This window comes from Lynx canadensis, chromosome A1 (genome assembly GCF_007474595.2).
Source record: "Lynx canadensis isolate LIC74 chromosome A1, mLynCan4.pri.v2, whole genome shotgun sequence".
In the NCBI taxonomy this organism is placed as follows: domain Eukaryota; kingdom Metazoa; phylum Chordata; class Mammalia; order Carnivora; family Felidae; genus Lynx; species Lynx canadensis.
In genome coordinates, this window is record NC_044303.2 from 173,509,006 (window position 1) to 173,534,425 (window position 25,420).

Here is a 25,420-nt window from a genome sequence, read left to right on the forward strand (position 1 = left end):
AGAAATTTGGATTTCTAATATGAATTTAAGTCTCTCAGTTTAAAAATATTGAGGGGATTGGGGCGCCTGGGTGGCTCAGTCGGTTGAGCATCTGACTTCGGCTCAGGTCATGATCTCACAGCTCCTGAGTTCGAGCCCCACGAGGGGCTCTGTGCTGACAGCTCAAAGCCTGGAGCCTGCTTCGGATTCTGTGTCTCCCTCTCTCTCTGCCCCTAACCCACTCGCATTGTCTCTCTCAAAAATAAATAAACGTTAAAAAATATATTGAGGGGCACCTGGGTGGCTCAACTGGTTAAGTGTCCGACTTCAGGTCAGGTCATGATCTCGTGGTTGGTGAGTTGGAGCCCCGCATCAGGCTCTGTGCTTATGGCTCAGAGCCTGGAGCCTGCTTTAGATTCTGTGTGTGTCTCTCTCTCTGCCCCTCCTCTGCTCACGCTCTGCCTCTGTCTCTCAAAAATAAATGTTAAAAAAATTTTTTTTAATAAAAAGTAGATAAAAATATTGAGCGGCACCTGGGTGGCTCAGCTGGTTGGGTGTCGGTCGCTTGATTTTGGCTTAGGTCATGATCCCAGGGTCATAGAGCCCCCCCAGTAGGGCTCCACTCTGGGTGTGGAGGCTGCTTAAGATTCTCTCTTGCTCCCTGCCCCTCCCCGACTCAATTCTCTCCCTCTCCCCCCCCAAACCCCCACAAAACCCAAACCAAACCAAAAATATCGATATTTGAATCATGTATTGAAATAGCATGAGCAGGTAAAACAGAGCCCTATCCGGCTGTAGGCCAGCAGTTTTTGACCTCTTTCCCACAGTCAGCTTTCCTCAACCTTCAAGGGCTGCTGCTTCCAGCTGCAGCAGATGGGCACTAACATGGTTTGGATCCAGATGGGTCCCAACTAACACTGGGGTCCCGGACAGGATTTCGGTCTGCTCCTACTGCGTAAACTCGATTGGGTATTAGGAGCTGGGACTGTGTACACCCTCTATTTTTCTGAAGGCGGGATGCTGGGGAGCGGTGGGGCCACAGACGGCTGAAGAAAACTAGCTAGGGCCATCCAGTGAGTCCGAGGGAGCACAGGAGTTGGAGTTCAGGCCTCCGCCTTCAATTCTGAGAAACGTTAGTCCAGACTCCATCACCGGCAGGTTGACAGGATCGTTGTAGTCTTCGTCTCTCCAGCCTGCGCGAAAGACCCAAAAAACTACAAGTCCCAGCACGCCTCGCTTCGCAGAGGACCCTCGCTCTTCCCCTGACTCAAACCATCCCTCTGTTCCTCGTTGGCTCACAAGCTTAACGTGCTGTTCAATGATTGGTTGCAGCTCTTGTCGCGCATAAGAACCCATTGCCGAAGCTGGCCGACAGGTTCCTCGCAGCCGTTAAGGAGATGTAACAGCACTCGACCAGGCTGGGGGAGCTGGTCGGTAAATAAAGCCGCCTTCCCTCCGGCTGCGAGGCCTTGCTTTTTTAACTTCCCGGTGACACTAGGTTTGGAGGGTTTCCGGCCGGAGGCCATTAGATGGGACACCCGGAAGGCGGAAGTCCCAGGGCGGAAGTGGCCGAGAGGAACGGAGAATGGCGGCGGAAGGCTGGTTTTGGCGCTGGGGCTGGGGCCGGCGGTGCCCGGGGAGGCCTGGGCTTCCCGGCCCTGGCCCTGGCCCCACTACACCTCTACTTCTTTTTCTGTTGCTGGGGCCGGTTGTTGCAGATATAACTGACGGCAACAGTGAACACCTCAAGCGGGAGCATTCGCTTATCAAGCCCTACCAAGGTGAGGCCTGGGGCGGGAATGGGTGCTGGGTGAGTGCGAGGCTGGACAGGGTTGGACAAGGGAGTTCCTTTCTCCTGAGCAAAGCAGCTTTGTGGGTTTCCTGTCTTTGGCAAGGCCAGTCCTGGAATGGCTTCTTACGCACCTGTCTCTGTCCGTCTCTGCCCACAGGGGTCGGTTCCAGCTCCATGCCCCTCTGGGATTTCCAAGGCAGCACTATACTCACGAGCCAGTACGTGCGTTTGACCCCTGATGAGCGCAGCAAAGAGGGCTCTATCTGGAACCACCAGGTGAGTGGCTCCCAGGAGGTTAGGTATACCCTTAAGTAAGCCACTACTCCCAGTCTCTGCAGCACCCAGACCTGAGCTTAGTTCGAAGGTTTGCTTGGCACCTTTCTCTCCCGCCCAGGTCTTCCTCATCTTGGTAACGCTCATCAGTGGTGACATTAACAGGTAATGACTATTGAAGCTACGACGTGTCAGGAACTGCACCTGACACTTTCCACCTTTCTCATTTAGTTTCTTCAAAAGCCTTGTGAAGTAAGTGATGTTATTTCCATTTTACTGACTACGCTGAGGCTTAGAGTTGAAAGTGCCTTTCTCAAAGTCACTTAGCTAGTAAGCACGGAACTCTCCGGCTCTCTGAATTGAACCCTCAACAGTGGGATAAATGGAATGAACATCTTTATTGGGTGGTTTCTGTGTGTTAGGCACTGGCCTTATGATGCCTTATTGTATTTAATTCTCAAACAGGCTGTTTGAAATAGTTGGCTATTGTGGCTTTATGCAGAGCTAACACAGCGAATGGTATAAACGTTTAAATTCTGATCTGTCTGATATCTAAGCCCAGCAATTCACTTGCTACACTTGACCCCCTACCCCTGTACGGTGGAGGAATCCCTTAGAAATACTTGCAGACTCCATCCATTTCCCCAGTGTTTCATTGATGATCTTGTCATCAGTGGTATAGAGGAGCTGGACTTGTAGGCAGTTTTAATTTCTGTGACTTTTGCTTTAGAGGTTAGGGAACCTCGAGTGTCACTAGCATGTCATACATAACTAGTGGCCAAGATAAGTCGCTACACAGACTCCACACTGAGGAGGTTGAGGTCAGGAAAGGGGTGAAAGGGGAATAATTTTGGGCTGGGTCACAGCTTGGGGCAGATGCTGCCCCTGCCTACCTGATTCCAACTCTTCCCATGGCTTAAGCTGTTGGCCATTGTCCTAGTTTTCTCCACCCTGTTCTTTGGTCCATTCTGAGTGGCTTCCTCATTAAGTTCTGGGAGACTACGCCGTCCTTGTGTTGCCTCATCTCTTCCACTCCTCCTCTCCTTTGCTAGGGACATCTGGTTTACTTTCTTCAGCTTTCACTCTGATCCTCAGAGCCTGGGGTCTCTCATCAAGGGATAAACAAGCATTATGTCTATACAGTCTGGCCCCTGGTGCCTGGTGTCTCCATTCATTCTAGTAATTTTGTTCCAGCCTCTCTGGCTGCTTTCTTGCCTCAGGATCTTTGCACTTGTTGTTCTCTCTGTCTGGGCACATTGCCTTCTGGCTCTTCATGCCTGCCTGGTTCTTTCTCATCTGGTGTGTCTCAGCTTGAGTGCCACCCACTCAGTATTTCATTAACTACTTTATCTCTCCAAGTCACATTCTGTCACATTATTCTGTCTTAGGGCTTCCAGATAATTTTAAAAAATTATACTGTAGTGTTACATTTTTTATGGAAGTGAGTTCAGTATAGCATTAAATTTTTTATTTTTTAAGGAAGGTACAAATAGGACTAGAACTATTAGAAATTGGTTCAGCTACAAGTAACTTAATTATGGTTGTATATATAACTATTGGTTGGCATTGTCAGTGGTGTGGCAATGTCACAGGGCTGAGAGGATTCTATACTACATCAGATTTTTAGTCTGGAATGTAACTATTCTTCCCCCACATCCCTATTCAGTTCTAGGGCCTTTCCTATTTGGCCCTGCAGATATTCTTAAAAGGTTGGAATGTTTCCTGTAAATCTTGAAAGAAATTGCTTGGAAGTCTTAGAATTTTCTGCCTAGTGCTTCCCAAGAACAACCTCTTCCTTTACTGGGCTGGAGAGCTGGTTTCTGGACTTTTCTTTGTTGCGTGCCCCCACCTGGGAGAGGGACTGAATTAGCAAACACTCCTAAGCACCTGCTGTTCTCTGAGCAAAGAGAAAAACACAGCTGTGCTGTTTCAGTGGCGAGGTCCAGACCATGGAGTGGCCCCAAGGTGAAGTCTCAAGACTGACTGGAGCACAGGACATAGGGGGATGCCCAAGGGGCTGATTGGGCCCCATCTTGAGGAGCCTTGTGTGGAAGCTGCAGAGGTGGTGGTTGACCTTTTTTGGCTGATGTACTGTCTGAAAGTATATATCCTCTTGTGCTTTTTAAAAGTTCATATCCCAAATTACTTATTGTAAGTTTGAATATTTGCAAAGGATGTAGTTTCTAGCATATGTAAATATTGCCATTTTAAAATAAAGCTGTTTGGTACTCTTCAGTATGTTCAGTGGACTCTAAATGTTTCAATTGTGTGTTTTAAACACTGTGAATCAGCCTGAATTATACATCAGTTTTTTAATTCAATATGTGTTTTCATCTCATCCCACACAATTTTATCCTATGCCATGTATTTAATGCTTGAAAATTTCTTCTTGATTAGCTTGTTCTATTCTCTGTAACTAAAATAAGCATAATAATTTAAACCTTTTAACTTTGGGGGCACTTGGGTGGCTCATTCGGTTGAGCATCTGACTCTTTGTTTCAACTCAGGCCTTGATCCTAGGGTTTTGGGATCCAGTGCTGCGTCGGGCTCGTTGTAGAGCATGCGGCCTGCTTAAGATTCTCTCTCTCTTTCTCCCTGCCCCACTCCTCCATTCTCTCTCTCTCTAAAATAAAAATAAATCAGAAAAAAATTAACATTTTAACTTTGTTGGGACCTTGAAACTAAGTTTTAATATGGGGGGGGTGTTACAATTATTATTGATACACAGTTGGTCAAAATAAATTCATTACACAATTTTGAGATAATTATTGTAAAAGTAAAAATTTATTGAAATGCATCTCAATAAGCTGTTGTCCCCCCAGTCCCTGTCTGGATGGGTATTATTGTCAGAATGAGACAGGCCTCAGCACCACTTCTACTTTGTGTTTTTATAGATGTGAATGCTGAGAATCTGTGTTTACTTAAATAGTAGATGGAGATATAGCAGGGACACTCAATATTTTAAACTTCTGTTGGTTTATAAACTCAAAGTCATGTAGTGATCTTTCATCAAAATGATGATGTATCAGTTAACTATTGGATTAGCTCTGCCTTCCACTAGTTGCAAGGACGTGGAAACCACTAAGTGTAAAATGCTCTATGATTGCCACATGATTCTGATTTAATTGGCTCGGGGGAGGGTCAGGGCATTAAGATTTCTGAGCTCCCCAGCTGGCTCAGCTGTGCAGCTAGGGTGGAAAACCACGGCTGTCCAGTCCTCCTTCCAAAATCAGCTTCTAAGTCCGTTCCAGCTGGTACTTCACCTGCACCTGCTTAAAATCCTTCAGAGGCTTTATATTGTCTCTATTTTGGTATTTCCCTCCACTGATCTACAGTCTTCAATCTGCCATGTGCAAAGACTTTCTAAGGCCCAGATAGTCCTGTAGGAATCAGTTTCCAGGTTTCAACTTCTGTGTGTACTCTTTCCTGAAACTCCTCTCCCTATGAACATACCAGGGGCAGGAGGGTAGGTGTTCCTTTCTCATATCCCTATTCTCAGTTGCCCTTCTGCTTGGAGGCACACCTTGCACCAGCTTGGGGTCTTAGCTCAGTGCATTGTTCTCAGGTACAGAAAACTCCTGGGCACCAAAGAGACCGTTTGGAATCTGGTTTTGGGCTAACTTTTGTGGAGGTGAGATATTTAAAAAAATTTTTTTCAAATATATAAGGGCTTTTCTAGTTATTAGAAAATTAAGTTGTTGTTAATATCTAGTTTGGTTTCACCATGGTCAAGGAATGCAATCTGTTATTTCTTGGAGGTCTGTTGAGTCTTGCAAATGGTCTGGTTTCTGGAAAATTTTCTGTGTGTGTCTGCAAAGAATGTGGATTCTCAGGTCGTTGAGTACGGTGTGCTGTTTGGTCCTTAGTTAAATTTACTGATTGGGTTCAAATATCTGTATTCTTCCTGATGTTTTTGCTTGTTTTTATCGATTACTAAGAGAGGTATGTTAAAATTTCTCTGTGGATTTGTTTTTACTTTTGTAATTCCATTAGTTTCTGCTTTACAGATTTTTGAGGCCAAAATTTTCCTGGTAAAGGGAATCTGTTATTAAGAAATGTTTTTGGGGGCGCCTGGGTGGCTCAGTCGTTGAGCGTCCGACTTCAGCTCAGGTCACGATCTCGCGGTCCGTGAGTTCGAGCCCCAGTTCGAGCCCCGCGTCAGGCTCTGGGCTGATGGCTCAGAGCCTGGAGCCTGCTTCCGATTCTGTGTCTCCCTCTCTGTCTCTGCCCCTCCCCCGTTCATGCTCTGTCTCTCTCTGTCTTAAAAATAAATAAATGTTAAAAAAAAATGTTTTTGTTACTAAAATGTCCCTTTTTAAATTTTGTTATTGATATAGCTACACAAGCTTGCTTTCGGTTAGTGTTTGCATGCTGTATCTTTTCCTGTCCTTTTCCTTTTTTCCATTTCTTTATGACTTAGAGTTATTTTCTTGTAAACTCCATGTAATTAGTCTTTTGAGGGGTTGTTGGTTTATTTTTGTGGTAAAATACACATAACACCATTTACCATTTTAACCTTTTTTCCCCCACTTTTACATCATTTAATTTATGAAACCGTTCTCTTCAGTAGGATGCTCCTTGGCATTTAAACGGTGTTTAAAAATGTAATGGTGAGGTGCCTGGATGGCTCAGTCAGTTGAGTGTCTGATCTTGGCTCAGGTGGGGATCTCCTGGCTCATGGGTTTGAGCCCTGCATTAGGCTGTCTGCTGTCAATGCAGAGCCCACTTAGGATCCTCTGTCTCCCTCTTTCTGCCCCTCCCCTTCTCATGTGTGGACTCGCGCGGGTGCTCGCTCTCTCTCTCTCACAAAAATAAACATTAAAAGGAATATAATGGCTATCTATAAAAAATTAATTTGATTATCGTATTTATGTAGCTGCATGTGTAAAAGAAAATTGGGGAAACATTTTTTATTACGGTAAATGTCCATACCATAAAATTTACCATCTTAACCATTTTAAGTGTCCAGTTCAGTGGCAGTTCATTCACCTTGTTGTGCAACCATCACTGCTGTCCATCTCCAGAATTTTCCTATCTTCCCAGACTGAAACTCTGTACTCATTCAACAGTGACTCTCCATTTCCTGCTCCCCAGAGCCCCTGGTAACCAATATTCTTCTTTCTGTCTGAATTTTACTCTTTTAGGGACCTCATTTAATGAAATCCTAGAGTATTTGTGTTTGGCTTACTAATTTATAATTTAGCATAATGTCTTCAGAGTTTGTCCATGTTGTAGCCTGTGTCAGTACTTCATTCCTTTTATGGCTGAGCAATATTCTTCTCTGTGTGTACACATTTTGTTAATTCATGTATTTGTTGATGAACACTTGGGTTGTTTCCACCTTTTGGCTATTGTGAATAATGCTGTCAAGAACATGGGTGTGTATGAGTGTCTGAGTCCTTGCTTTTTTTTTTTTTTCCTCCCAACCTAGGAAGTGGAATCGTTGGGTCCTATGGTAATTCTATATTCAACTTTTTGAGGACAATCAAACTGTTTTCCACAGTAGCTACACCATTTTACATTCCCACCAGCAGTGTGTAAAGGTTCCAGTTTCTCCACATCCTTGCCAACACTTTTTCTGTGTTTTTTTTTTGTTTTTTTTTTTTATGATAGCCATCTATCCTAATGAGTGTGAGGGGATATCTTGTAGTTTTGATTTGCATTTCTCTAATAACTAATGACGTTGAGCATTCTTTCATGTGCTTATTTGCTGTTTATCTTCTTTTTGGAAAAATGTCAAGTCTTTTGTTCATTTTTAAAAATTTTTTTTTTTTGGGGCGCCTGGGTGGCGCATTCGGTTAAGCCAGGTCACGATCTCACGGTCCGTGAGTTGGAGCCCCGCGTCAGGCTCTGGGCTGATGGCTCGGAGCCTGGAGCCTGTTTCTGATTCTGTGTCTCCCTCTCTCTCTGCCCCTCCCCCGTTCATGCTCTGTCTCTCTCTCTCTGTCCCAAAAATAAATAAACGTTGAAAAAAAAAATTAAAAAAAAAAATAAAAAATTTTTTTTTTTTAACGTTTATTTATTTTTGAGACAGAGAGAGACAGAGCATGAACGAGGGAGGAGCAGAGAGAGAGGGAGACACAGAATCGGAAGCAGGCTCCAGGCTCCGGGCCATCAGCCCAGAACCCGATGCGGGGCTCGAACTCACAGACCGTGAGATAGTGACCTGAGCTGAAGTCGGACACTCAACCGACTGAGCCACCCAGGTGCCCCTCTTTTGTTCATTTTTAAATTGTGTTTTTAACTTTAGGAGTTCTCTATATTCTGGAGACATTAATCCCTTCCCAGTTACATGATTTGGAAATATTTTATTCCATTTCGTGGTTGTCTTTTTATTATCTTGATGTTTTTGATGTGCAAGAATTTTTGTTGTTGTTGTTTGTTTATTTTTGAGAGAGAGGAAGAAAGTGTGAGCAGGAGAGGGCAGAGAGAGGGAGACAGGATTCTAAGTGGGCTTTGCGTTGAAGCAGAGAGCCTGATGCAGGACTTGAACTCTTAACTGTGAAATCATGACCTGAGCCAGTCAGATGCTTAACCGACTGAGCCACACAGGTGCCCCAAGAATTTTTAATTTTGATGCAATTCACTTTATTTTGTTGTTGTCGTCTGTGCTTTCGTGTCCTATCCAAGAAATCTTGCTAAATCCAGTGTTGTGAAGATTTTCCCTGTGTTTTCTTCTAAGAGGTTTATGGTTTTAGCTCTTGAGTTTAAGGCTTTTACCCTTTATTTAGTTTTAAAATTAAACTTTTTGAGATAATTGTAAATTTACATGCAGTTGTAAGAAATAATACAGGGAGACCTTATGTACCCTTATCAGAATGTAGTTCACATTTAGTAAAATTACTGATGTGTTTTGCTTTAATCCACCTTCCTATTATTTTTATTTAAAAAATTAAAACAATTTTAAGTTATTATTTTTTTATTATTTACTTTCTATTTGTACTGCTCATTCTCTGTTCATTTTTCTCTCTGGTCTTCTTTTGAGTTGGTTGATTTTTATTCCATTTTTACTCTTCTGCTAGCTCGAAAGTTCTTTGCTTGCTTCCCAATTCTTCAGTGATTACTCGAGTTTAAAACACAGCCATATTTTACCAAAGTCTAACGATAATGTGTACCTTCTTCCTGGACAATGCAAGGATCTTAGAATACTTTAACTTTATTTACCCCATTGTTATTTATTTTAATTCTATTTTAAAACATTGTTTCACGCAAATATTTATTTAGATTTTTACCCTCCTATTTATTGGGGTTTTTTTGTTCTTTGTTCCTTCCTGAATCTCTGACTTTACATCTGGATAATTTTCTTTCTCTCTGATGAATGAAAGACAGTTTTAATGTTTTTGTTTATCTAAAAACGACTCTTTTTGGGGGCGTCTGGGTGACTCAGTTGGTTAAGTGTCCAACTTTGGCTCAGGTCATGGTCTCGTGGTTTGTGAATTTGAGCCCTGCCAGCAAGGAGCCTGCTTGGGATTCATATGTTTTTCCTCCCTCCCTCTCTCTCTTTCTTTCCCCCCCACCCCTGCTTGCACTCTCCCTCTCTCAGATAAATAAACTAAAATAAATAAATAAAAATGTCTTTTTTTAAAAAGTCTTTTTTATCTGAAAATGTCTTAATTTTATCTTCATTCTTGAAGGATGCATTTGCTAAGCATAGAATCCTGTGTTCATTTTATTATTTAAAAATTTAAAAATATTTATTCATTTTTGAGAGACAGTGCAAGTGGGGCAGGGGCAGAGAGAGAGGGAGACACAGAATCTGAAGCGGGCCCCAGGCTCTGAGCTGTCAGCACAGAGCTCGACACAGGGCTTGAACTCACAAAACTGTGAGATCATGACCTGAGCCAAAGTCAGATACTTAACCATCTGAGCCCCTTATTCATTTATTTCTAAAAATGTTTATTTGAGAGAGAGGGGTGGGGGGAAGAGTGCACGCAGAGAGAGAGGGAGAGAGAATCCCAAGCAGGCTGCATGTTGCCAGCTCAGAGCCCCATGTGGAGCTCAATCCCATGAACCATAAGATCATAACCTAAGCTGAAATGAAGAGTCGGATGCTTAACTGACTCCCTCCCTTCCTTTTTGTGCCTAGGTGTGGTTTTCTTTTTTTTTTTTTTTTAAGTTTATTTATTTTTGAGAGAAGGGAGAGAATGTGCAAGCAGGAGAGGGGCAGAGAGAAAGAGGGAGAGAGAGAGAATTCTAAGTAGTCTCCACACTGTCAGTGCAGACCCAGTGCGGGGCTCAAACCCACGGACCATGAGATCATGACCGGAGCGGAAGTCAGTTGCTTAACTGACTAAGCCACCCAGGTGCCCCTGGTTTTCTTTTTGTCTTCTTTGGTTTGTAAGATTTAAGATTTGTGGTGAAATGTCTGTGAATCAGTTTTAGTAAGTGCTTGGACATCTCTTTAAATATTCCTTTGCCCTGTTCTCTCACTTCTCATTCTGAAACTCCAGTTTATGTATCTTAGAGTTTTTCACTCTCTCTTACAATTTTGTATCTACCATTCATTCTCTCTGCTTCATCCTACATTTTTTTTTTTACCTCTCTGGCCTTGAGATCACAGATTCTCTCTTCATCTGTTTTTAATCTACCTGTCCATTACATTGTTAATTTCAGTTACTGTGTTTTTTTAGTTCTAGGACTGTTTTGTTTTTTTTTTTTAGTAGTGTGATTTTTTTTTTTTCTCCTTTTTTTCCCCAGTTATTTTTAGGACACCTGGGTGACTCAGTTAAAGTGTCTCATTCTTGGTTTTAGCTCAGGTCATGATCTCATGGTTCATGAGATCAAGCCTTGCATTGTGCACTGGTGGCATGGAGCCTGCTTGGGATTCTGTCTCCTCTCTCAGACCCTTCCCTGCTTGTTCTCTCTCTCTCTCTCCCCCTCCCCCCCCATCAAAATAAATAAACATTAAAAATATATATATATAAAGTTTCTTTTATTTTTTGAAATTCTCCATCTTATATTTATCCCCTTGATTATAGTAAACTAGTTATTTGAAAGTCCAGTATCTGGAATTCCCATCAGCCTGTTTTCTCCCTCTTTTCTGGCCTTGTTGATAACTTGTCTTTTTATGTGCCTGGTTGTTTATTGTATGCCAGATACTGTATTTGTAATATTGCTTGTTGAAAGATTTGAGGCCTGGGTGAGTCACTTTAATGTACTTTTCAGGGATTGAGAGGGCTCAAGCTGAGCTACTGCCCCTGGGAGGGCCTTTCCTCATTCACTCTTGTTTTTGGGTTGCTGTCTTTGCGGTTCCAGCCCAAAGCAAGCTTGGTTCACCAGGCCTTCCACTCTCTCAGTAGGCCTTGGGGCAGAGTCTTTGTCCATCTATCTGTCTCCTCACCTCTCAGTTGTCCCCTGTAGAATCTGCAGATTCCCCAGAGCCACAACTGGCCAAGAGCTGGGAAGGCTAAGATTTCACACCACTTGCAAGCTGTTGTTAGGTGTCCACCAGCTCTGCATTCTTAGGGGCCGGAGCTGGGTCTCATCACCTTGGTTTTTGATGCCCACAGCTGACTGAAACTGTACACTGATGAATCAGTGAATGCACAAGCCACATCACCCATGGTGGGATGTAAAGTTTCTCAGTTTTTTATTTTAATTTTTTTAAACATCTTTTAAAATTAAGTGAGCTTTATGCCCAGCGATCCCGAGATTAAGAGTCCTGTGCTCTACTAACTGAGCCAGCCAGGTCCCCTTAAAGTTTTTTGTTTTTGATCTTTTATTTTTGATTTTTTGAATTATGTTCATTATACAAAATTCAAACATAGAAAGTAAACATTTCTTGTAGTTCCCCTACCAAAGTCAGCTATCGTTAATATTGGTTCATGTTCTTTTAGTTTTCTCTATATATACTAATATTTATTAAAAATTTTTTTAATGTTTTTATTTTTGAGACAGAGAGAGACAGAGCATGAGTGGGGGGGGGGTGCAGAGAGAGAGGGAGACACAGAATCTGAAGCAGGCTCCAGGCTCTGAGCTATCAGCACAGAGCCTGACATAGGGCTCGAACTCACGGACTGTGAGATCATGACCTGAGCTGAAGTCGGGCACTCAACTGACTGAGCCACCCAGGCACTCCTACGAATTTTTTTTAAAAGCACTTTTGCAACTTACTTTCTTTCGCTTAGTATCTTTGGTATCTTCAGGTATAAAGGCTTATGGATCTGTCTTGAGTCTGTTAAAAAACCCACAGCAACCAGATTGACCCCCAGAAGATGGGAGTATCAATAATCCCATTGATTGAGAACATGTGTTTCTTTCCATCCTCATCTGCACTGGTATTAATGATCTCTTTAATAGTTGCCAATTGGATAAGTCAACAACATCTTGTTCTAGTTTGCCTTTCTGATGGGCCTTTATTTTAATTTTTTTAAATGTTTATTTTAGAGAGCGTGTGCACAGAGTAGGGAAAGAGAAAGAGGGAGACACAGAATCTGAAGCATGATCCAGGTTCTGAGCTGTCAGCACAGAGCCTGATGTGGGACTTGAACTCAAGAATCGCAAGATCATGACCTGAGCTGAAGTCAGACACTTAACTGACTGAGCCACCCAGGCGCCCCCCTGGGCCTTTGTTTAAATACTTGCTCATGTACCCAACTGCAGACTTCCTCCAAGTGGGTTCCTGTTAAAGTATTTGTCAACACCTTAGTTTTCATGAGGAACTTTCTAGTGGATGAGGCCAGGCTGTTTCCCTTATTGTGGACAGTGTCCAGCTCTGCACCTGATGTTCCTGAATGCCTGGGTGTATCTGCCTTCTTTCGTATCACAGTTGTCCAGAGACCCCAGAACATGACCTTTCCAGCCCCCCAGCCCTGGCACTGTCATCACACTGAAGTTCGGCTGGGCCTGCAAGAGGCAGGAGGTATGCTGGCCAAGAACTTGGGGTTTGGAGTCATCCAGAAGGTTGGTTAGAAGGGAAAGACAGTGGGGATGGAAGACCAGAAAAGAATTGCTGCACTTTGTGTTAAAGGCGTGAAGGCCATGGGAGATATATGACACAATACAAGTTTCTAAGATCTGAATGTGAGTCAAGACCATCCATACCTGCTGTGGACAAGTTATTTTGTCTCTGAATGGGTTTTCTTTTTGTAAAATATGTGGCTCCAATAGGGTTAGTTCGAGAAGATTTTGGGGCAGGAGCGGTGGAGATGGAAAGGAAACAGGGCTGATGGGTTTGGCTGGTGTTGAGGAAGGTGAATCAGTGTGAGAACCTGTGGCCAGGCTCAAGAGAAGACTGGGCCAGAGTGGGCAGAGTCTGGGCCTCAGACAGCTTGGGACACTGTGTGACCTCCCTCCTTCCCACCTGGGAGGCCCAGCACCCCCCTCTCTTCCTGCTGAGAATGCTGAGGTGGTCTGTTGGTCAGTGGCACTTGTGACCCTGCTACCTGCCCCTTTTTCGAGGAGTGTCCAGTCTCTGCGGAGGAGATGGGCCTGTATGCGTCACCTCTGTTTGGCAGGAAGGCCCAGGGAGCTCTGAAGTAGCTCTCTCTGCTTTCTCTCCAGCCTTGCTTCCTCAAGGACTGGGAGATGCATGTCCACTTCAAAGTCCACGGTGCAGGGAAGAAGAATCTCCATGGAGATGGCATTGCCTTGTGGTATACCCGGGACCGCCTTGTGCCAGGTAGGGAGGTGCTTGTATAGGTGGGGGCATTCTGCCCAGGTTAGGGCACTGGAGCTCCTCTTTGAGGAAACCTGGGACCTCGAGTCTGCTCTAGGGAGTGTCCCTTTGCGAAGAGGGATAGCTGGATCCTGCAGCTCAACTCTAAACCCCATTGTGGCCTGGTGTTGTACACCAGCTAAGAATGGATTTTACCATTCTACTGTTTTTAAAAAAGCAAAAACAAGGAAGACTGTGACTGAGGCCATATGTGGCTGCAAAGCCTAATGTTTCCTGTCTGGCCTTTGACAGAAAGTTGCTGACCCTTGGGCAGAGGATGGGGTTTCCTTTCTTCTGTAGGAGTCCTTTCTGCCCCCTTGTCACCTGACATGTCAGAGCACATGTCCAGGTACTGACCCCTCAACAGTTAACAGTTTCAAGCTTTGAGTCCTCTCTGCTGTACCCCTACACCTCCTCCTGCCTTAGAGATCCCTTCTCTTTCCTGGGTGAATGACCACAAATCAGCCTCCCTTTTCCCCCACCCATACTGGCAATACTTTGTCCTTCAGGTACCCAGGGGACAACTCCAATATCTCCCATTACAAAAGCATCTCCTTCTAATTCCAGGGCCTGTGTTTGGAAGCAAAGACAACTTCCATGGCCTAGCCATCTTCTTGGACACATATCCCAATGATGAGACCACAGAGGTATGCCTCTGCTCTCTCCCTCAGACAGGACAGGAAGGACTGGGCAGTTGGCTGGGGGGTGGGAACCAAGACTTCTCTCTGGTCTCAGCACAAAAGGGGCCTCCAGGGATCAGGGTGGCGGGCTACCCCAGTGCCTCCCACAGGATGGGCTGGCCATAGAGTAACTGGTGTCTCGGTCTCAGCGTGTGTTCCCGTACATCTCGGTGATGGTGAACAATGGCTCCCTGTCCTACGACCATAGCAAGGATGGCCGCTGGACTGAGCTGGCAGGCTGCACGGCTGACTTCCGCAACCGCGATCATGATACCTTCCTGGCTGTTCGCTACTCCCGTGGCCGTCTGACGGTGAGCAGGCAGGATGGGGGCCGGTTATGCCTGTGCCAGTTCCATAGAGGCTTAAGTTGATGGGCGGGCTTGGACCTGGCACGTACTTGACTTGCTGGCTGGCTGCAGGTGATGACCGACCTAGAGGACAAGAACGAGTGGAAGAATTGCATCGACATCACGGGAGTGCGCCTGCCCACTGGCTACTACTTTGGAGCCTCGGCTGGCACCGGAGACCTGTCTGGTGAGCATCTGGGCTGAGGGAGGCATTAAGTCTCAGTCTTGACCTTCCCTGGTCTGTCGGGAGCTCGTGACATAGTTGATAGCTTTCCTTCTTAAACTTCTTTGGTTCCACACACACCTGGGTTTCTTCCTCTACTTTCTAGCATCTGGGAATGTTGTCACACTTGGGGCTTTATTCCGTGAGCACTCCCTCAGCAGTCTTCCCCTCTGCAGCTAGGGGGCTGAGTATGCTACAGGGTCCCACATTTCCATCACCAGCCCAGACCTTTCCAGACCTGTGTCACCCAACAGCCTGCTCAGCATCTCTGCCTGGATACCCAACAGGCATTTCAGCCTTCACCTGCCAATAGCTGAAGCCCACATCTTGCCACCAAGACATAAATGGCACTTCTGTTACTCTAGTTGCTCAGTCCAAGAAGACTTGGTGCCACTGTGGTCTCTATTTTTTCTCTCACACGCCACCTCTCATCCTTTGGTGAGTCTTGCTAGGTTTGTCTTCTCAGGGCAACAGACTACTTTTCCTCTCTTACTACTTGGCAGGTCCAGGCCATCATCTTCACTCGCTTGGACAACTGCAGGAGCCTCCCATGTGGTCCCCTCCTTCCACACCAGTTCCCCAACAGTCTCTCCCAGTTCAGTCAGAGCGATTCCGTTAAAGCTCAAATGAGGTCTTGCCACTCTTCTCGTCTTCTGCAGAGTCAAGGCCCCTGTCTGTCCCAGTAGCGGTTGCTGGGCCCTGTGTGCCATGCCTCCCCTACCGCATCAGCCGTGACTCATGGCTTCCTGCTCCTTTACATCACTCTCAGCTCTTCTTCAGATACACCAGCGCCCTCCTGCTTTAGCCTTTTTACCTGTGCCTCATTCTTACCTCCTTCAGGTCTTACTCAGATGTCACTTCCTCACTGGGGCCTTCCCTGATTCCTACATACCCCCGTCTCCTATGCACTCCTTACCACCTTTCTTGGCTTTATTTTTCTTCATTGCATTTAACCATCTTGGAATCTACCATGTAATTTATTTCATTTTCTAGGTATGCTTAACTGAATTGTAAGCTTCATAAAGTCAGGGCTCTTATCTTCTTTGGCCCACAGTGTGTCTGTATGCATTGGGATGCTGCTAGCCTATGCAAGCCTCGCTGGGCCACCAGGCCTGGGTGACACTTTATAGTGACCCTTGGCCATGGTCCTCAGAAGGCATCAGGGTCCTCAGAGGGCTGGCACCAAGCCCAGGGTCAGCTCTTGCTGACCAGAAGTGGGAAGCAACGTATAGGACCAGACAGAGGGCTTATTTATCCTCAGGATAGACGTTTCTGAGAGCTTCCCCTTCACCCTTGAAATGTCGAGGTTCCTAGAGAGTCCGTTGCTTTGGGGTTTTAAAGTTTTTAGTGTGGATAGTCCAATAAGTCCCTTTGCCCCTGTTACCCAGCTTCAGGTAATCATTACTTGCTCGTTGATTACTTGGTAATTAGTTACCAGCTGGATGTCAGTCTTGTGTCATAGTCCTTCAACTCAGGTTATCTGGAATTTCATTGGGTAGTACATCAGCATATGTCAGGAGAAGGTTCTGGAAACAAAGCCAGATCTGTGGCAGGTGGATGCTCTCTAAGGCTATTTGGAGAGGCCCAATAAAGAGTGTTGGAAATTGACTATCTACACAGTAGTGCCTGACCATTAATCAGAGAGTTGGGAATGCCGGCCTCTGCAGCAGGCGTCTCATGGGGAGTCACATGATGTAGTGGTCTCTTTTCCCTTTTAATTCTTTTTTTGTTTATTCTGGGAGAGAGAGTACACGCACAGGGGAGAGGCAGAGAGAGAGAGGGAGACAGGGGATCTGAAGCAGGCTCTGCGCTGACAGCAGAGAGTGCAATGCAGGGCTCAAACTCACAAACCATGAGATCATGACCTGAGCTGAAGTCGGACGCTTAACTGACGGAGCCACCCAGGCGCCCCTCTTTTCCCTTTTATACATCTGAGACCATTGGGAATTTGAGAGTTGAAGGGATTTCCCCACGTTCACACCTAGGAAGGGCAGAGCTTGGGTGGAAACTCTGGTCGAACTTCAGAGTCAGGACTTGTCCCTGCGCCTCCGGGGCTGTGTGTGCTGGGCTCTGAGATACCACTTGGCTCTGCCTGACCCAGTTGCCAGGTCCTTGCTCTTTAGGCTGTCCCTTTTCCGGTTTCCACGGAGTTCCTCTTGAAATGAGGCTTTTCCTCAGGTTCCAGTAGGTTAGCTGAACTGATGCTGGAATCAAGGGACCAGGACCCCTGTCTTGGCTCTGATCGCACCTCCCCATCTCACAAATGGGGTGGTCACTTACTGTCAAGCAGAAGTTATCTTCTGCCCATACCTGAGCCTGTCTCTAGTGTTTTCTGGGACAATCACTGCCCAGGTATTAAAGCCTCACCCTCAGCTGGTTGCTGAGTCGTTCATCTGCATTATGAACTTGGGTCTCTCATGGGAGCACCTGGCAGCTGCCTGCCTGCCCCTCGGGAAGATCAGACTTCTCAATTGGCTGTAGAATAACATGCAGGTCCTTTTCTGGTACATACTATCTGCTGGGCAATCTGTCTCTGCTTTGTGTGTACTTTCTCATTTTCTTGCCATGATTACCAGGCAAGATGGAGATTATAACCTGGATTTACAAACAAGGAAACTGCCTCAGGACTTAGACCCAGGTGATTTTGACTGTAAAATCCATGCTTTTTTTCTGTCCTGCCTCCTCCCAGGTTTGTTATTGTTGAGTTCTAGAGGTATTCTAGCTCCTGGAATACCTACTAGGGGCAGCTGGGGGTCACTGGGAAGAAAAAAGACCCCTCACTAGGCAGGAGCAGAATTCTCCCTGGGGGACCTCGCCACTCTGAGGGACTGGAGCAGCAGCTTCTCTCTGGGGAAGGCCATGGGCCCTAAGGCAGTCTCCATGCTCCTTCTAAGCTAACTCTTGATCCTACAGACAATCATGACATCATCTCCATGAAACTGTTCCAGCTGATGGTAGAACATACGCCTGATGAAGAGAACATTGACTGGACCAAGATTGAGCCCGGTGTCAATTTCCTCAAGTCACCCAAAGGTATGTATGCAAGGCCCGCCTGGGCCTGGGTGGCCTGGTATGGGGTTGCAGTGGGGCTGGCTTGGCTGAGTGTGTATGGTCCATTTGCTCTTGCTTGGTCCAGTTGTGATTGTGGCTTGGGGTCTTGAATCAGCAGCCAGTGCTAATGAGTAGATTTGTGAGCACCTGGTGCCTGTTTCGGCTAGTGCTTAGTGCGGGGTTAATGGCCAGTAAAGCCAGAGGGGCCAGTTTGTTGGTATAGGTGGCATGCAGGGCATTCTGATACAACATGTGTGTGGTCTCAGTGAATGGCCTGGGAAGTAGGTGCTGCCACTAGCCAGGGCAACTGGTCCTCCAGGTTTCCTCAGCTAGAAAGAAGTAAAGACAAGAATCAACTTTGAGTTTTTGCAAAGCCCCAAAGCCTGGACTCTTTCCATGGTGCTAATTAGCCACCAGTCTCTCCTCACAGAGCAAGAGTTCTGGTTGAAGTGAAACTCCTATGTGTGTAGACATCCAAGAACCCTGAAGTTTGCCTATGGGCCAGGATGGGGGCACTGAGGAGCCTCTCAGCCTAGCCCAAGGTCACCATGTAGAGTGTGAGCCAGAGTGGAACCCAGCACTTAATGTGACCTCTCACTTTTTTAAGATTCATATTGCTTACAAATATCTCAGGGGCTAAACAAAACCTGCCGTGTACCCACTGTTTTTGCAACCTTTGATTGGAGGGTTTCTGGCTGAGGGCTTTCAGAGAATTCCTCTGCTCTGACCTACCCAGCAACCCAATAAGGTTGGCCAGGCAGGGCTTAACTCATTTGCAGACCTGTTGATCCATTTGCTCCTTTAGCAGATGGTTCCAGAGCTTTCATTCACTGCCTAGCCATGGGCTAGGTGCCGTCCTAGGGCTTAGTCTAGTGACTGAGGCAGAGAAGGGGGCAGAGGAAAAGAGAGGCTGGTGGTGAGACCACGTCAGCAGGCCTGCCCTGGTTAGGTTGTGTGGGAAAGGATGACGTAGCTTGGCTCCTGCCTGGCATTCCAGGCCTCCTCCACAGTGAGGAGTGGAGGGCTAGGGCTGTGGCTCCGGAGGGAGGCTGAGTGTCAGGAATAGGGCCGAGGCTGCACAGGGCAGGAGGACTTGAGTCCAGATTCCTGTCCCTTCACCCACAGACTAGTGAACTTGACAAAGTCTGTTCTTGCTCTCAGCCTTCTCTAAAAGTGAGATTATGAGCTCCCCATCCCAGGGTAGTTGGGATTCCAGGAGAATATCTCATGTGTCAGGGCCTTGTTTCTGGTAGAATTCTTGATGTTAGCAAACAGAGAAGTGGTGTGGCTGGAGAAGAAGGACAGGGGATGGAGGGCCTGGGAGATTCCCCCACTAGGGACCATGGAATACATCCAGGTGTAAGTCAGGGCCGCTTTCGGCCAGGGCTGTGTCTCTCTAGGTCAGGATCTTGGACCACTGACTGCATGGGGCCAGGGTGGGGCTTGTGAATGCAGGTCTTGGGCTTGCCTTGTGCTGACTCAGGCTCTCCTGGGGAGGCCAGGAATTCGGTTTTCACCAGCCCCTTTCAGAGAAGACACCTGAGGCCTTGCTCCCTGGGAACCTCAGTCCCAGTGGGATTATTCCTGTGTCTATTCCCCCGCCCCTCTCTGGTATAGCTGCGAGCAGGACACAGGGCTGGCTGCGGCCTATTGCTCTGCTCAGTCCTGTTGGACTCCCTGTCTCCCGGGAGCCCGCCTGACCTCTCTCTCCACTTTACCACTTCAGCTCCCCCTCTCTTCTCCCCCAGACAATGTGGATGACCCGACGGGAAACTTCCGCAGCGGGCCCCTGACGGGGTGGCGGGTGTTCCTGCTGCTGCTATGTGCGCTCCTGGGCATCATCGTGTGCGCCGTGGTGGGGGCCGTAGTGTTTCAGAAGCGGCAGGAGCGGAACAAGCGATTCTACTGAGCGGCCGGCGCTCTGCTCTGGGGAAGGCCTGGTTTTGGGCCCCGGCACTAATGTGAACTTTTTTTTACTGAGATTGTAAAAGAAAAACAAGACGACCTTATTTCTTAACCGTTTCAAAGAAATAATTAAAGTATTTTCGTACATTTTGCTTCTTGCCCAGCAGGGATAAGCTGCAGGGCTGGGGAATAGGGTTTGGCATCCCACACCTGGGGCAGAGGTCCTCACCCATCTCAGGAGCAGGGAGGAGTCTGTGCCTGGAGCTTGGCCCTGGCAGGTGGCTCTTGAACACTGGAGGGCCCCCCCAACCACATTGTGGTGGGTGTCTGATGATGCAAGCAGTGATTTTGTTCTGTGCGGTGTGTGTTGGTGGAAAAGGAGGCTGACTGGGGAACCTGGGCCTTTCTGGTCACCCTCGGAGCTTCTTCCCAAGGCAGAGCCTCGAGTGAGGCTGGAGGAGCAATTTGGTGGGGCTCAGAGTGTGACCGTTTGCTAAATAAAGTGAAATAACCAACCTCAGCTGTGTGACTGTCCTAAGGGGCTTGCTTTTCTTTTCCTTCAAGTAACTTCCAGGTGGCCAGTGCTTTACAGCTCTCAGCCTCCTCCCCTCGGCCTTGCCACACAGCCCCAGGAGGCAAGTGCTGTGCTCCCTGTTCCCAGATGGGGAAGCACAGCTCTGGGAGGTCAAGCGAAACTTGCCCAGTGTCACATAGCAAATGAGGTCATGGGGATGGGGCCTTGTGCCATCTTCCACGTTCTCTGAGCCTCTCACTCTGGGCAAGGGAAGATGTAGGGTACCACACAGAGGGTGGGACCTAAGTGCAAGTGAACTCTAGGGAACTCGGGCTAAGGGGGGCTTCAGGAAGATCTGGAAGGGATTTGTGGGTACAGAAGGACAGGCTGGGGTCGGTAAAGGTATTCCCTTTGGGGTGCCTCGAGGGGAGAAAGATGGCACAGGGAGTGGAAGAAAGCCGGCAGCTAAAAGGAAAGTACCATCATCTGGCAGCTTTCTTGGGTCTGTCTGTCCTGGCCATGGCCTGCCTCTGCTCTCCAGACTGTTCTTCGGTGCTCCTGACCCCGCCATGGAACAGTGTGTCCCCATCCATTCCGGAGCCATCAGCATCTTGCACTTTTTTTTTTTTTATGTTTTATTTATTTTTGAGAGAGAGAGAGAGAGAGCTTGAGCGGGGGAGGGGTAGAGAGCGAGGAAGACACAGAATCCAAAACAGACTCCTGGCTCTGAGCTGTCAGCACAGAGCCCAATGCGGGGCTCGAACTCACGGACTGTGAGATCATGACCTGTGCCGAAGTCGGACGCCCAACCAACTGAGCCACCCAGGTGCCCCCAGCATCTTCCACTTAAATGACATTTGAGTCTCCATCTTTTAAAAAAAAAAATTTTTTTTTTATGTTTATTTGGGGGAGGGGCAGAGAGAGAGGGAGACACAGAAGCCGAAACAGACTCCTGTCTCTGAACTGTCAGCACAGGGCCTGACGCAGGGTTCGAACCCACAGACTGTGAGACCATGACTTGAGCAGAAGTTGGATGCTCAACCATCTGAGCCACCCAGGCGCCCCAACTCTCCATTTTAAAAACAGAGCAACCTGTCTCCCTGTTGTAACCAGGCTTCTTATAATTAACATTCTTGATGAGATTCTTATAAAAAGTGGATAGAAGTAGATGTGGTAAAGAGTAAGAACATATATTCCTGTCAGTCTTTCACCCTCACTCCCCTGAGCTCTTCATTGATCTACTGTTCATGGTCTCTTATCCCTCTCGATGTGTCCTGTGTCCACATAGGACCCGTCTTTTGGCAGGTGAGATGTCAAGAGATTGTTTATAAATTCACAGTGACAGAGAATTCTGAGCTGTGTTTTCTTCTCATGGGGCTGGGAGCCTGTTCATGAAGCTGTAAGAGAAAACATGATCTTCCTTATTGAAATATTTTATTGAGCACTTTCCCCAGAACAATTTCTTTACTTGAAAAGTAGCTAACTTTGAGTGCTTACTATATCCCAGGCGTGGTTCTGAGCAGTTGACACGTATTAACTCATTTCTCTCCACAACACTTAACCCACTTGGACATCAAAAATCTGCTAGGCTGGGTGGCTCCTGACTCACTGAGCATCTTCTTCCTTGGCGAGTGCCGTGTCTGTACTGACATGAATGACTGAGGCCTGGAATCTGGAACTCTCTGTGGCTGCTACAACCACCATAATCTGCACTACACTCGCCATATTTGGCCTTTAATTTTGGCCCTATCTTGGCCTTCCCTGAATTCCTGAATTATTAGGCAAATTGGCATCCTGTCCTGTATGGCTCTTGCCTTTGGCTGCATGTTGGAGACATCTGGAGAATGAAACTCAGTCCTCTGTGCTCTACAGTTTGGGTTTAAGAAGTAGGTGGGGTGTGGGCAGGGGCAGTTTGAAAACAACCACGTTGGGTGGTTCAGATGAGCATATAGGCTTGAGAAGTGGCAGGTGTAGACTAGTGATTTGAAGGCTGATCATGAAGTGGTCCTGGTCTGTTCTTGGCGGTCAGCGGCTTGTTTGCATCCCTTTCAAAGTTCAAACCTGGAGGTGCTTTCCTAGAAGGTTAGATTTGTGTTCTCACATCTGCTTTTTCATATATGTGGGTTCATGCTACTGTAATCTACATTTTTGCCACATGCATTTATTATTTTTAAATGTTTATTTTTGAGGGGGGTGAGGGGCAGGAAAGGGGCCAGAGGATCCAAGTCAGACTCCACCCTGACTGCAGCTTCAGCACAGTGAGCCCACTGTGGGGCTCGAACTCATAAACTACAATCATGACCCAAGCCAAAGTCGGATGCTCAACCGACTGAGCCACCTAGGTGCCCTGTCACGTGAGTTTAAAAACAGTTATTTCATCATATAGAAGTTAGATATAAATGTATATCACTGCACCTGTTGTACAGCATGAGAAATGAAACATGGCTGATGCATTTGCACCCTTCTTTGTCCCCTGCACAAAATAGGTGCCCCCCCTCTTGGAGGTAATTGCTGCGGATTCTGATTTTTTTATGTTTCTTTCTTTCTTTAATGTTAAATTTATTTTTGAGAGAGAGAGTGCAAGTGGGGAAGGGACAGTGAGAGAGGGGGACAGAGGATCTGAAGCTGACAGCAGTGAGCCTAATATGGGGCTTGAACTCATGAACCGTGAGATCATGACCTGAGCTGAAGTCCAATGCTCAACCAACTGAGCCACCCAGGTGCCCCTGATTTTGTTTTATGTTTCTTAAAAATGTTACTGTAGAGGTATGTATCCCTAAACGCATAGTAGTGTTTTGCATTCTAAAAAATTACAAATGGTACACAGACGTATTCCTCAGCTCTTAAAATTCAGCACTGTTTGTGAATCTTTGCATTAGATGTAGCTCAAGATGTGGCATGAGTGGACTCCAGTTTCTCCATTTGGCCACTGCTGGATGTTTGGATGGTTTCCAGGTTTTTGCTCTTAAGATGCTGCTCTAAATGTTCTGGAGCCCATCTCCATCCATGCACAAGTGTGAGGAACTGCCGGGTTGTAACTTACTTGTGTAACTTATGTACGTTCCAGTCTTACTGGTTGTCAGATTGGTCTTGTGGATTGTATTCATTCTGCTCCCACCTTGGTGACTGAGATTCCCCCTGCCCATTTCTTAGCACTTGATATTATCAATGTTTACTTATTGATGATTTGATAGGTATAAAAGTTTTAATTTGCATTTCTCAGCTAATCAGGTTGAGGATTTTTGTATCCTCAAGGATCCGTCCATGGTGGTGTAATTTTTTTGCCCCTCACCTTTTTCTTGTGGTTACATGCCCATTCTCATGGGATCTTCAGGTATGTGCTTTTGCGGATTACCTCTCAGCATGTGTGTCTTTTGATTTTCTAATGTCATATGATTTACTGTCTATATTTTAATGTCAATTACTAATCTTTTCCAAATATTTTTCCCCCAAAAGTCTGAAAATTTTGTTCAGACTTAGTTTATAATCTCCATGAAATTGACTTTTGTGTGGAGTATGATGTAGGGATCTGGTTTTCCCACTATGTATAGCCAGTTGTCAAAACATTTCCTGACATTCATTCTTCCACACAAGCCACAGCGCTGCTGAATCAAGTGCTCCAGACACCGCTCCCTCGTCTTCCTCCTGTTTCATGGCTGGAAGGCCAGATGTTTAGCTAAATTCTCCAGCTTCTTAGCTAGGGTGGCTCTGTGAGAGCTGTGCCTGCCGAGGGGACTCTCGGTAAAAAGCGCCAGATGGCAGCTGGCGTGGCTGTTTGCCCATCCTCTTCCTGCTGGACAGTGGGGGTGACCCCCAGAGGTGCAAAAGCCCCCTGTGACCATGGGGGCAGTAGTGAGCACCAGAGCTGGGTGGAGCATGTGTCCTCAGGACATCCAGGGCTGCCGCAGCCCTGGACTGCTGGGCTTTTATGTAAAATAAATAAATTTGTATTTGCTCAAACTACCATGAGTCATGTTTTCTGTTATTTGAGACTAAGAATAGCCCTCTCCCCTGCCGTGTATATGTCAAGTTTTCTAACCTGTAGGGGTCTTCTCTGCAGGTAATATTGACGTGCCCACTCAATGCCACACACTGTTGTAGGCCCTGGGAAACGACAGCAAAAGGAACTACAGTCCCCCATGGAACTTACAGTCTGGTGGGGAAATCAGGTGAAATAAATATTTATAGTATAAAGTAAGTTTAAAGTATGTAGTAAGTATAACGTATGCCATGTTAGTACTTACATTTGTTTCTTGTAGCTGCTGTAACTGTGTACCACAGACTGGTGGCTTTAAATGACAGAAGTTTATTGTCTCACAGTCTGGAGGCTGGAAGTCTGAAATCAAGGTGCTTGCAGGGCCATGTTTCCTCTGATGGCTCTAAGGGAGAATCCATCCTTACCTCTTCCTAAATTCTGGAGATTCTCTGTAATACTTGGCATTCTTTGGCTTGTAGACCTGTCACTCTTGTCTTTGACAACATCATTGCATGGCAGTCTTCACATCGTCTTCCTTCTGTCTCCAAATTTCTCCTTTTTGTTAGCACACCAGTCACATTGGATAAGCCATCCCTGTGACCTCATCTGAACTTGATCTACGTAGAGCCTCTTTCCAAATATAGTCATTTTCTGAGTTACTGGGGTGAGGACTCAGCATAGCTTTTTGGAGGAACACAACTCAACCTGCAACAATGATTAAGGGGAACAAAATTAGGGAAAACGGATACAGAGAGTCAGATGAAGATGGAGAAAGACCTGCATTTGACTAACAATCTATGGGAAACGGAATGAAAATTCATTGAGCTTAAGGTTTGTGTATCTTTCCATATATAATATTTCTTTCTTTTTATGTTTATTTTTGAGAGAGCGAAGACAGCCATCAGGGGAGGGGCAGAGAGAGAGGGAGACACAGAATCCAAAGCAGACCCTGGGGTCCACACACTGTCAGCACAGAGCTGGATGCGGGGCTCGAACTCAGGAACCGTGAGATCATGACCTGAGT

General features: G+C 46.3%; 1 protein-coding gene across 3 annotated transcripts; it reads left to right on the forward strand.

The window, feature by feature from the left end:
- The first annotated feature begins 1,370 nt into the window (after nucleotides 1–1,370).
- LMAN2 (lectin, mannose binding 2) lies at nucleotides 1,371–24,589 on the forward strand. 3 transcript variants are annotated; one of them, XM_030326785.2, is made up of 8 exons: nucleotides 1,371–1,760; nucleotides 1,929–2,047; nucleotides 13,547–13,664; nucleotides 14,268–14,347; nucleotides 14,530–14,691; nucleotides 14,800–14,914; nucleotides 17,864–17,983; nucleotides 24,481–24,589. In XM_030326785.2, exons 1-8 carry the CDS (start codon nucleotides 1,565–1,567, stop codon nucleotides 24,519–24,521), a joined length of 951 nt encoding a protein of 316 aa, XP_030182645.1. In that variant the 5' UTR covers nucleotides 1,371–1,564; the 3' UTR covers nucleotides 24,522–24,589. The 3 variants fall into 3 exon arrangements, with proteins under 3 accessions (XP_030182645.1, XP_030182647.1, XP_030182637.1); XM_030326787.2 differs by lacking the exon at nucleotides 24,481–24,589 and adding an exon at nucleotides 19,728–19,864; XM_030326777.2 differs by lacking the exon at nucleotides 24,481–24,589 and adding an exon at nucleotides 19,750–24,380 and having other exon boundaries at nucleotides 1,373–1,760.
- The last annotated feature ends 831 nt before the right edge of the window (nucleotides 24,590–25,420 follow it).

Coding starts and splice junctions, on each gene's coding strand:
- LMAN2 (XM_030326777.2), top strand. CDS start 1,565: ATGGCGGCGGAAGGCTGGTTTTGGCGCTGGGGCTGGGGCCGGCGGTGC. Junction 1,761..1,928: donor GCTTATCAAGCCCTACCAAG/GTGAGGCCTGGG, acceptor CTCTGCCCACAG/GGGTCGGTTCCAGCTCCATG. Junction 14,915..17,863: donor TGGCACCGGAGACCTGTCTG/GTGAGCATCTGG, acceptor TTGATCCTACAG/ACAATCATGACATCATCTCC.